This window comes from Lampetra planeri, chromosome 2 (genome assembly GCF_965212315.1).
Source record: "Lampetra planeri chromosome 2, kcLamPlan1.2.h2, whole genome shotgun sequence".
Taxonomy (NCBI): domain Eukaryota; kingdom Metazoa; phylum Chordata; class Hyperoartia; order Petromyzontiformes; family Petromyzontidae; genus Lampetra; species Lampetra planeri.
In genome coordinates, this window is record NC_136108.1 from 35,666,300 (window position 1) to 35,679,074 (window position 12,775).

Sequence of the window (12,775 nt, forward strand, 5' to 3'; positions counted from 1 at the left end):
CTTGCTTCTGTCCACCCAGAATTACAAATGGGTACGCCACAGTTAACCAATCAGCTGTTTGTGTGGCAGGGTAGCGTCTTTGTCAGCGTGGAAAAGGAGACCAAATCACCTCTGCAGCTCCCTCTAGCGGAGGCCCTTTCGCCAGCAGTGCCGTGAGAAAGGCATTTCAATGCTGCACCTTTACCTACTGTACCTTTGCTTGCTGCTGAGATATGAGCGCGCTGGATGGGCGTGTACTGACAAACTGAGTGGACTTTCATTTCTGCATTCCCAGCAAAAATTCCCTTGCAACGGGTCAGTGCATTCATACAGTTAAATGGAGCCACAGTTGCGTTTTAATAATAAATAATAACTTTCTAAATGGCCCCGTTTAGCGGTTATGGAAAATGCCTCCTGCAATTGAATGGGTTACATGTGATCCACATCGCTGCTGCTGCATCTCTGACGGTCCAAATGCTGCCACATTTCTATGTTGTGTTAGAGAGCAGACCTCGGAGTGTTGGCACCCAGGGTGTGCGGAGGAGCGTTGCCGCAGTGGTCAGCGGACGTTGCTATGAACTCCGAAACCCGAGTTTGATTCCCGCCCACGGCTGATATCCACAGCGAGAAGTGATAACTGAACCGATCCTGGGCCGCACCCATCGCCAACCCGCACTGACCGTGCTCGACGCGGTGCATGGAGGCCCTCGTCAAGCAGTGGATCGATAAGGGGCTGCACATCACCCGTTACCAATTTGCATAATTTGCCAGCTTCCATCCGTCTGTCACACTCTCCCAAACCGTACGTCGGAAGGAGACATCCATAGATCCCAAAAAAAAAACGTGTCTTGCCGAGGACACGGCTGCCTGAGAAATTGCGTCAAAGGTCTACTAATGTACGTAACAAATAGACGTAACGTTGCTTTGTGGTTTTGAACGCACGTGCTGGAGCCGGCAAAACGTGTTAATTTATTAATGGACTATCCGACGCTCAGGTGGAGTCGGAACGTGCAGAGTCGGCGTGGAAACGACGTCCTTCCATCGCACACGCCGTGCTCGTGATCGTGATGTTGTTTTGCAGCTGTTATGGTTTCATTGTGGTTGTGATTATATTGCCGTCGTGACGGTTTTCATTATAATATGTTTGTAGTTGCGGTTACGGTTGTGGATTCAGTTGTGGTTGTAAAATGCGTGTACATCTGCCTTGGTAATATGTGCACACGTGGTGTTGATGATGATATTAACATTCGTATTGTTGACATGTCATAATGTTGTTGATAGTGATATATTATTTTAGTTGATGTTGGTATCATCAGTAATATTGCTATTGATACGTAACATTATTGAAGTTGGTATTGTCATGTCATTTTGGTTGAGGTTGTTGATTGAAATTACTGTATGCCAGAGGGTGCCATTTGGAAACAAATAGCAAGAAACGCATAGTGCTCGCAATCCACTGAAGTTATATCCCACGTTGCAGCGCAGGCAGTGCTCGTTATCGTTATTATATCTTCTTCACTGGGGCACTGCCTGCATGTGGCGAAGAATCCCACGACCCTTGTAGACTTGAGCAGCGATGCTGGAAAGCGTCACGCACGCGGACCGCTCCTCCGCTCAGTGAGAGACACCGTGCGCTCCCTTCACCAACCCGGACTCACCAGTATGGTGAAGTATGGCCAAATCTCACCCCCGCCCCCCTTCCACGACCGCCACACCTAAACCATGGCTGACAACCCCCAGCCGCTCGAGATGCACCGGCCGTTGCGTCAGCTGGGGTGGTGAAGGAGCGGGTGGTGCTCAGAATCACTGGTCATGAGCAGGACACCTGGATTCGATAGGTTGTTACGCCGAGCACAGGCCCAACATGTCAAGCGGTCAGCCACAAACAGCTCTATTACAGATGTCGTGTGTATGAGTACTAAAAAGCGTTCCTCGATTCGAGCAAGGTTGCGATAAGAACTTGTGAACGGAGATGCTGATGGGAGAGGGAATAAGCAGTAAGAGAAGCGGGGTGACCTACAGCGTGGCGGATGAACATTCTAGATGAGATGAAACAGTCTGGTCGACCGTTCCCCACGACAGGGTTCGAGCAAGGCCGTGCTCATCCTGCGCTTGTGTGTCCGCTGTCTCCGCTGCGCTCCAAGGGAGGGTCCGTGCTGTCGCCATCGGCCGTGCAGCTGGACTCCGCCGCCGCCGCCGCTCGCTCTCAGGCCGCGGCGCTGGCCCAGCTCGTGGGCTGCGGACACTCCAGCAGCGAGTACCTCGTGCGCTGCCTGCGCAGCCGCTCGGCGCTCGCTCTCAACGCGGCGCAAGCGCAGGTGCGCACGCACGCACGGACACACGGACACACGCACGCACGCACGGACACACGCACGCACGCACGGACACACGCACGCACGCACGGACACCCGCACGCACGGACACAGATATGGAAGCACAGGCATGCACGGACGCATGCACACACAGACGCACGCACACACCGACGAACACACCGGCAAACACACACACCGACGCTCGCACACGCATGCAGGGATACACGTAAGCACGCGCATGGACGCGCACGCACGCATGCATAGGCTCAAGCAAAATACACGCACACACAAGCATGTACACAGGACTAGGTCACGGTTGATGGGGGCTCAGGGCTGTTAGAGTTAAGGGGGCCCCTCTGTATTTGCAATTCCTTCCTTCGCTGTTTTACCAACACCCATGCCTGATGTGCGATGCCAAACACACCATTGTTGTTTACTCTCGTTATTTCAGTTCCAGTCTTTAATTTCCTACGCAAAATTGTCAGCCGTTTAAATTCCTCACGGAACATTTTCCGAGGCCCCCAAAAATATTTTCAACCCTCGGGAAAGATTTTCTGGAGCTCAGCCCCAGACAGCTCTGGCTAAAATTAATCCTTGCAAAATGTGGAAGGCAAATCGACGTTAAAGCAAACAACACTGTTTTTCTTTCGGCCCATAACTGGTCGTAATACGCGTAGCGATACGATGCCTGTAAATACTAGTCCCTCGTTTCCATCACTATTAACCAGTACTGTACTTATTTATTTATATCTGCGACTGCAGCCCCTAAATAAACGATGAATACTATTTTTATTTTAAAACTATTTTTTATTTTACCAGGTTAGACGCACTGAGCTACGTGGCTCTTTTTCAGAAGCGACCTGGCCACAAATGACAGCTCAACGAAGCGGCTTATCATCACGTGGACATTTATAGCAGCCAAATACTCTAAACGAGTGTTTCTAAATGTGGGGGGGGAGGGGAAACCCGGAGGACCCATAGAAAAATTTACGCGTACTAATGGTTTTGTTTTTTTTCATTTTCTCAAAGTGTTGTTTATTAATTTGCTTTGCTGTGTTTGTTTTGAGAGGTTTTTTTAATGGAAAGTTTACAAAAGCGGCAATGAAGCGTTTTGCTGTTATCGACTGAAAACACACTCCCACACACCCACGCAGCACACGGCAAGTTGCGCCACAGTCCGTGAAGATAATGGTTCTGGGAGCCCCGCTACTGCTGCTGCACGTGTCCCTTGTGCCAACATTGTGGTCGGCGTAGCGAAGCATTGTCCATCACTCCGAGTTGTGACTGCAGCGTAAACCACTTCTTGACTTCAAGAGCTCAAGTTGGTCCTCACCCAGAGAGCCGGTTTAATCATCGCAGCAATAAGAATGCCGCCACAGCGGTGTAACGGTCAACGCGCTGGACTTGGAATTCGGAGGTCGCCGGTTTGATTCGGTCTCCTGGCGCAGGAGTTGAAACAACGGTGCCGGTCTCTCAAAACCCCCGGCCACCTCTCTTCTCCACCCAGCAGTCAAAATGGGCTCAACCCACGGTCGATCGGCAGGGCGTCTATAGTAAAAAGGGGGGGGGGGTGTGGGTACAGCGCAGGTACTTCCACATCCTGTAAGACGTGTGGTGGCCATCGACCAAACACCCTCTAGTAGAGGTGCATCTGCCAGCAGCGCCAGGAGAAAGACATTTCGGGGCTGCACCTTTTCCTGTTTCCTTTATCGCTGCCGTCAATATTCAGGTGCGAATCGATGCACATCCCACAGTATGTATGCACATTGACCTTCTTTCGCAGCATACGTAGCCAACCGTGCTCATTTGAAGTGCAGGAGAAGGACAACAATCTAAATACACAAAGCAGTTCTTAAGAAATTAGTCTTCAATATAGATGATATCAGAAGGAAGAGCGCATTCCAGACGGTCATAGAAGCACAGGATGGCGGTATCCAGCACCGGGGATTATTTTCTCGCAAAAAAAAAAATGTTCCGTTCCAGCTGCTGAGTGGCGAGTACCTGCAGCGCTGGGCCGCGGTCGTCGATGGCCACTTCCTGCGCGACATCCCCGCGGAGGCCGCTGCCCGCGGGGCCCTCGCCGACGTGGACATCGTCCTCGGTGCCACGGAGGACGACGGAGCCCTCGGGCGCTCGCGCCTCCCGCAGGTTCGGGGGGGGGGGGGCGATGTTTTATTTTCGCATTCGTCGAGCGACGTCGGCCGCAGGCGGATCGTCTCCGCAGAGGGCGCCCTCTCGGACGCGTTCCGTCTCTTTGTCTGCTGGTCGGTCATTCTTGTTGACCGTCGACCATCATCGCCTTCAGCTGCGACGCGTCCGGCCCAAGCCATCTTACTTTTCTTAACCGTGATTGTAATGTCAATATCACGAGTGTTCTCTAATCCGTTTGTTCTCTTTCTATCTTTCAATGTAATTCCAAGCACGCAATGCCCCATACTTCTTTGCATCTTTTTAAGTTTTTTTTTTCTGGTCCGGGTCATCATCAGTAATGCGCGTGGATCAAACATTCTGTTTGAGGCACATCGGCACCGTTGTTTTCAATATTCAGCTCAGTTTTCTAAAAGCCACTCCAACCAGACCTCATCCACCACAGTTATTATATGATTGACGCTTGTTCACCCAAGAAAGTCTCAACGAGTCTCGTGACTCTTTTCAAGGAGGTTCCTGCCAAGTGTATTGCAGTAGGAGGGAGACAACTGCTATGAATATTACAATTATTATAATTTGGCGGTAATTTTTCCCCCCGCAACTTTGGACCATGACACGGGCAGCACCAGAGACCTACTCTTGCGAATGACGCCACGGGATCTTTAACGTCAACTGTGAAGAAGAGGGCGCCTATTTAGCCGGCCGCCGGGCTCGAACCGCCAAGCTCTGCACCAAGCAGTCGGCCGCATGGTAGGAGACAATTGAGCCACAGTTAAGCGATGCCTTTGCAACTAATTATTTCATGTTCAGTAAAATATGTGCCAACTGTGCACAGAAAAACACGTATACAGTCGAACTGTATATTAATCCATTTCACCAGGTTTCCTCTGTAGATATTTAATACATTTTTAGTGGTTAAAACACATGCGAATATTGCATTCATGCCAGGATCTCAAAACATATAAACAAGGTGTTTCAGCCAAAGTGTTGCCCGCTGTAGCTTTTGGCTCTCACAATGTGATTTGCTGGAAATGAAATAAATGTAAGCAATATGAGGCTGACTGGTACGAACGCCGGTTGGCTCACTGTGTAAAATTACGGTCTATGCTTATTTCGCTGCACCGACGTAGGTATCAACATCGTCACCATCATCGTCACTCATTAAACACTCATTTATTGGCTGAAGACATCTTAATATACAGAGGACTGCAGAGCTTGTGCGAGTGTCTGTGCCGCCTGCTGGCTGCCTTCCCGCTCGTCTGTGCAGCGCCACGTTACAAGTTGTGTTGTTGTTAACTAGAAAGTTCACTATACGTATCTTATTTGATAAATCAAAATTCACCCGGATAATCCCTTCAGATGGAGCATCTCATTTCCTTTAAGATGGAGCGTCTCATCAATTGTCAACGTCACCCATCAGCCGTGACCTTCATGATGTCATGATGGAGGAACGGCAAACATTTCGCAGAATGACGGCACGTCTTGATATCCGGCCAAAAATGTTCGCCAGATGCGGAGTGAATTGTGGAGACATAAATCATCATCATGTTATAGTATAGTGGTTTAATATTGTTTAATGTTGTCAAGGAATAAACAACAGTCCTGTTACTAAGATGATTACTGGGTCAATTTAACCTCTTTTTTTCATTCTTCTCCACGTTAGTAGCTGAACAATAAATAAATAAAGGATTGCGTGAGCGACGGCACAAGCAACAATCAACTAACGCACCTCAGTCACCACCAGCAAATGCCTTCCAGTACAAAGACATATTATCTCTTGGGCCGATGCTTTGGGTCGTATACCTTCTTCAGAGCAGAATGCCTGAAGTGTAAATCATATACAAACTATTTAATGTAATATATTTTGTTGTTGTAATTTAGCGTCACTGATGACGACGGCAGCTGAGGTTCCGATTCGCAATTGGCACGGCAGTGCCGCTCACCGGCACGGCACCGCTCTTATTCACCAGCCTCAGACTGCCGTGGGTGGGGGCTGACGACGGCTTAGCCCCCCCCCCCACCTGCCTGCCTGCCTCCCTCTACACAGGCGGGGAGAGCAGAATGCACGATGAAGAAAAGCGGATTGTGAATGATTCTGTTCAGAGTTTAACGTTTGATTACGGATTGTTTAACATTGAACGTGTTGTGACCCCCACCCGTGATTTTATACCCCCCCCCCCCGTGGTTTTACATGCCCCACCACCCCTATTAACAAGGCCCCGTGAAAGATGAGTTTTTCTGGTCACATTCTGAAGTTGCCCTGAAACCGACGCGTGCGCTGGCGTTCCGCGCGTCCCGCCGGGCGGTGTCCAGGTGTTTCCCAGGTTCACCACGATGAGCTACAGCAGCGCCGGCTTCGACGTCGCTTTGCAGAAGGTGCTGCGTGGCGCCGGGGACAGCTCGTTTGCGCGCGACGCCGTGCGGTGGTTCTACAAGCGGGGAGACGGCGCCAACCCACCTCCCCTCGCCGCCGACGAGTCCTGGCTCCTGAGCAACGTCTCGCGGTGAGCGGCCGGCTGCCGACTCGGGTGGCGGCTCGGTGGCCACGGCCGCCTGCCCCAGCCCGGCGTTGGACACGAGTGCGGCGATAAACAAATAACCCCTTTAGAAAAATACACGGCGATGTTAAGCGCGTGCTGAGCGAGACAAATGTGTCTCTTGTGCGTAGTTTGTTAAGTTCTTTAAAAAAAATTACGTGTTTTTTTTGTGTCCGTTGATGGTACGTGGTGGCAGGGACTACGACGTGGTCTGCCCTGCTGTGCACATGGCGGAGATGTGGGCCTCGCGCGGCAAAGCGAACGCGTTCCTCTACTACGTGCCGACGCAGCAGTCGTGGAACACGTACGCACACCCGTTGTGCACCGGACACCGTGAACGAGGGCCCAGTGAATGCCTGTTTGGGGCACAGATGGCGAGCTGTTCCTCTGCAGCATTCTGCCTGAGCAGACTCGAATGCTTCCTAGCCAAGGTTAACACGTCAGTGCATTGGCTCTGTCCATCTGTCTGTCTCTATATCGGCGACAACGATTACGCTTGTAAAGATGATCCAATGTAAATTCAATTTTTGTGTAAAGCTGTGTTGCAATGAGGTACTGACCCCATGGAAAGCCGGTATTCAGCAAAACTTGGCAATGAAAAACCAGCGCACCGTAGATAAGCTTTTCGGCCAAAGCGTCATCACTTAATACTTATACCGCATCTCCTACGCAGTAAGTCTCCAGGCAACCTGCAGCAGGGGACCCCCAGTGGCAGCTGCCCCTGTGCAGCATAGGGTGAATACAGAACTGGCCATGCAGGAGGGCATTAGTCTGCCAGGAGGGGGCGATGTTGCTACCAATCCGGCAAATATGTGAAGCATTTACAATATATGTGGGCCATGGCAACGCCGCGACTCCACTGGACACAGCAGTGGCTCTCCGTAGCGGTGCCCCGCGAGAGTCGTCACCGTCATTGCCTCCTCACCGCCCCCCCCCCCCCCCCGTCAGCCTGGAGTGGGAGCCACACAGCGACACGCAGCTGGCCTTCGGGGTGCCGCTGCACCCCGAGAGGAAGGGCCGCTCCTGCGTGGCCGAGCAGCAACTCTCTCGACACTTCATCGGGTACCTGGCCAACTTTGTGAAGTCCGGGTGAGGAATCATCGCGGTCGCCACGCTACACGCTGAAAAGGCATTTATACTACGCCTAAATGTACACATATATCTATCAAAATGTATTGGTACATAAATGGTTTATGCTTTTCGATGCAATATTTTTCACCTGCTGTGATACAGGGATCACAAACATAAACGTTGACATTGACATGGAAATTAAACAAAGCTATAACGTGTGCACGAATCGGCGTGGAGAAGTACACGCTTGGCATTGCACTGAGAGAAAGGAGAGGGCAACACGTGGGTTAGAGAGCACACTTTGAAGAAAAGTTAATAGCTGAGGGGGACGATGGTCAGCGGTCAAGAATAATACAGTGGCAGGCAAGTAACGGAACGTGTCCCAAAAGACGTTCCCCAAGGAGATAGAGCAACGAGATCGGCACGTGTGCAGGCGCTGGATGCATCGGGACAACGTCATGAGTTCTGCCGGCTTAGGGGGGGGCCTTCGTCTAGCAGTGGATAAATCATGGGCGATGATGCTGATGATGTGTAACTGTGGTGTTCTGCAGAGGCCAGTGGTGTGTATGGTAATTAGTATTGTAATCCGCGGTGCTGAGGGTTCGTGGTATTTCCTGTGGAAGAGTCACACGGCGCCGTGCGTGCTGGCTCTGCGCTCGTGTCGCGTGCCGATGCAGAGACCCGAGCTTCCCGAACAGACACGCGCGTGGGGCCGGGAGCCGCCTCCTTCCAGCGTGGCCCAGGTTCTCCCTCAACGAGGCGGGAGGCCTCTACAAGGAGGTGCGGGCTGGCATGCGCAACCACAGAGGCCTCAAGATGCGAGAGTGCTCCTTCTGGAAGGACTACGTCCAGCCTCTGATGGCCGCCACAGGTGAGGAGCTCCCTTCAACGCTACCAAACTCGCGCGACTGTCACGGCCAAAGAAAAAGATTTTCACGGCTCATCGGATTACTCCGGGATAAATAAATATTCTGGTCCTGCCAGCTCACCATGAACTTCTTTCGCACCGTACATAGCCAGCTTTGCTTGTCGGAGGTGTGTCCTGGTTGAGCCTCCAGAAATTGGGTTTCTTAGCTCTCTTTGATGTTTTGGATTTCGCTCATCTAGTTGAGCTGCGTTAGGGGTTGGGCGTGGGCAAAGCTGGAAAAGGTGTGCAACATTCCACTACATCAGTGCTCCTGCGTGGCTGGGTTAATGGATTTCCCCGTGTGTTCCTCAAGTGTTTCTGTGCCCACACATTATCTGGGTGGATAAGCACTGGTCACAGAGTGGTACTCATTTTATTTACCCCAAGCGGATTGAAAAGGTGAGTTGACCCCTGACTGGAATTTGAATTCGTAACCTTGCCATTGCAATCCATACCCTCTACCGCTTGCACCAGCCGACCAAATTATATTTATCCAGGAAAGCCATGCTGAATGTCAGATCTCTTTTTCAAGGCTGGTCTTGCATCGAGATGTTTGACCTATTCTATTTTAAGGAGTGAATTGCATATAAGAGGAAGCTAGTGCCCAGAGAAAATCCACAAATACAACAAGGGATATCATTCAAAAGGTTCACACGGACAAGTTTCAAAATTCTGCTCGCTGCTTTGGCATGGCCACCTTGCAGCCCAGCGGGTTTGAGAGCATCATTGTCGATGTGATCCACCAACCATCACCTCCAAGCGCTGGATTACAGGCGTGCACCACCACGCCCGGCTGTCACATGAAGCATTCTGTCAAGTAAAGCCGCAATGGAATGCATAATGGCTTTATATATATTTTTGTTCTTACATGAGGCAGATAATGCCGCAGTTTGTTAATTTAACAACTGCCCCTTGCATATGAGACGTGTCTTGCACATCTGTCCGTGAGGGCATTTATCCGGAGTCTCCACAGCCCTGTCATGGAGAAGATTTTATTTTATTTTGTATTCCCGCGCGGAACACTGCCGCTCCCAAGAAGACGACCTCTGCCTGGTCTTGTCTATCGTAATGCTTCTAATTTTTGTCCTTTGACACGATTGACATATGCGATGCCAGTACATGCAATACATGACATTGAACACATTGCGTGGTGTGAACAGAAGGCCAAAGCTTGGAGCGCAAAGGTTGTTTTTTCAAATATAAACAAACTATTGTTTTAATGCAGAATTTCTTCCTGTCACGTTCAGTAGGTGTGCGCGTTTGTAAACAAGCACGTGGTAGTTATTGAATATTGGCATGCACAGTTGGAATTGCTGCAGCAATGAGGCAAAAAATTTTAACCTTTTAAAAATGCGTGGGAATTGCTGAACAAACGCTGAAGAGTTATATTTCTCAAAGAGGTTTGGACCCGATGGGACAGACTAGGACCTGCACTGAACAGAACTCCATCCAGGCCGACATTATTCCTCTCATCCTCAGAGTTATGAAGTGTTCACGAGTGTCGGAACGAGCTCGTGCAGTATAATTCTTCATTTTTCCACGTCACGTCCTAATCCCCTTCCTTTTGAAAGAACATTCCACCATCACTTGTAGAGGCACTCTGCAGGAGTGAGGTGACAAGGTGTGAAGAGCTATGCTCGGCACGGGTTATCGAAGGACAATCTCACTTTTTTGCTACTGAGATGGCCTGGCCTGCCCTTATTGCTGCATTCTCAATCATGTAACCGCGCAAATTAAATTGCATTGAAGTTGATTTCCACTGCTGTTGTACTCATCATCATCAATCAGCCACGATCTATACACTGCTGGACAAATTCCCCCCAAAGCCGTTGTTGTCACGTTCTTTCGATGCAACAATCCAACCAACACTTGCACACGAGCCGATCTTATCGCTCCATCTCCGCCGTGGATGCCTTCTCTGGCGTGTTCTTCCCTCCTCGGGCTGCTACTGTCGTTAATCTTGACCACCAGCCGTGATCCCTCCCAGCGACGTGCCCTGCTCGAGCCCACTTATTTTTCGGAACAGTCAATGTGATGCCTCTTGGCTTGTCTTCTGATCCGTGTGTACAGCTGCTATGGGTGAAAGGATGTACCCCTCTGGAAAGTCAATCAATTGTCATGACTTAAAGGGCGCAATATGATTTATATTTCAACTTACTTTTTTGACATTGTGAGCGTTAGTAACGGTGCTAGTGTGGGGTGATGTGAACCCATTACTCGTGTCCTATACGAACCAAAAACGCCGATTATTCTGCACATAGTTTAATGCATTTTGAATCAGAGTTTGAATTGCTTCACTCTTCTGCTGTGACATGGTTCCGAATCAGGCGTATTGACAAATACAAATGGAACAAAAGTTGAAATGTGTACAAGTAAGCGTGGAAAAGTGCATGCTGGGAATTGGGCTGAGAGACAGGAAGAGGTGGATTCGAGATGATACACAATCTAGAGGTATCATAATTACCGCTAGGAAAAGTAAGTGGGCTTGGGTGACGCACGTCATTTGGGATGACGACTGGTGGTCATGGCTAACGACTGGGTGGTGCTCGTGATAGGAGGGTATAAGCCTGAGAAGGCACCTCCTGTGCAGGTGGAGCGATGAACTCAGCAGAAGCTCGACGGATTGTTGTATGAGATGAATGTCAGAGATCAAGCAATTTGACATCATGCGACACAACGCACGGTATAACAAGAAGACGCTTGCGAGGGCTCAGCCCTCACAATAATAATGATTTCGATTTAAAGCTTTCGTGACTGCAGGGATTCATCTTCTTGGTTCTTTCGGTAAAGTCACGTAGAAGGGAAGTAATAAAATAATAAAAAATAAAACATAATAAAATAATAATAACGATACCCGATACAAGTGAGCAAATTAGTTAACGGACGAATTCTAGATTTAAAGCTTTCGTGACTGCAAGGAAACGTCGCGATTTATTATTTTATTTAAATTATTAGAGCTATTATTTTATTATTTATTATTTATTTTTACCTACGTGACTTTACCGAAAAAACCTAACGGACGAATGTTCCACGCAGGAGGAATCGGCGAGGTGGAGCGGCAGTGGAGAGAGGACTACCACGCGTGGCGCCAGGAGGCCCTGCTCGAGTGGCGGGTCCAGATGAGCAACTTCCGAGCGGCGGTCACAGGGAGCACGGCGACGGAGCGACCCGCCGCTGCGCCATACGTGTGACCCGCCACCGAGCGCCGTGCCACCGTGCGTCACCGCCACCACCGCCGTGATCTAAACTAGGCACACGATAAGCTACTTCTATTTTTGCAGATAACTTTTACTCTCCGGACTTTTGAATGTGAAATGTAAAACATGTTTTTAAATGCCGGGTTGATTGCGTATAATCTGCTTTTTGTTTTTCATGGGAAGCTTCTGTTGGTGCTTACTTTTGGTTAGCGGTAGGTCCTGCGGCTATAACTTCCCGGGCATCCGGCGATCATCTCACACGCACCGAAAACGTCCCTCGCGGAGTCTCTGGCACCTCGTCTTTAAATAAAAAAAACCTCTGTACTGTGCGTTATGTTTGAATAAAAATGTTTGCAATTCACCATGTTTATTTGAGATTGTCACTTGCGGTGCAGCCGGTGTTCTAAAAGCAAGACTCCTGCCAAGGGCTGTGGCCGCACCCACAAGTGGCTCGGAGCAACACAGCGCCTCGATTGATTCAAGAAGAACCGTCGGTGATCAAGAGTCTCTCAAAACTACATCAGCTGATACTGTGTCAACATTTGGGTTTCAAAAGAACGCACATTCCAAAGGAATTCAAATTCCAATGTCAAATATAGTTTCGTGAGCGTGCGTGTGTGTTTT

The 12,775-nt window shown here is 49.7% G+C and overlaps 1 protein-coding gene across 2 annotated transcripts in view; it reads left to right on the plus strand.

Annotated features, from left to right (window-relative positions):
• TG (thyroglobulin) overlaps nt 1-12,512 on the plus strand; it is a 105,751-nt gene extending 93,239 nt beyond the window's left edge. For both annotated transcript variants that reach the window (XM_078614420.1, XM_078614429.1), the window contains exons 42-48: nt 2,124-2,297; nt 4,275-4,439; nt 6,753-6,943; nt 7,173-7,280; nt 7,925-8,065; nt 8,725-8,918; nt 11,991-12,512. In XM_078614420.1, coding sequence (XP_078470546.1) covers nt 2,124-2,297; nt 4,275-4,439; nt 6,753-6,943; nt 7,173-7,280; nt 7,925-8,065; nt 8,725-8,918; nt 11,991-12,145 — 1,128 coding nt within the window. In that variant the 3' untranslated portion in view covers nt 12,146-12,512. The remainder of the gene's footprint in view (nt 1-2,123; nt 2,298-4,274; nt 4,440-6,752; nt 6,944-7,172; nt 7,281-7,924; nt 8,066-8,724; nt 8,919-11,990) is intronic.
• Nucleotides 12,513-12,775: the final 263 nt, after the last annotated feature.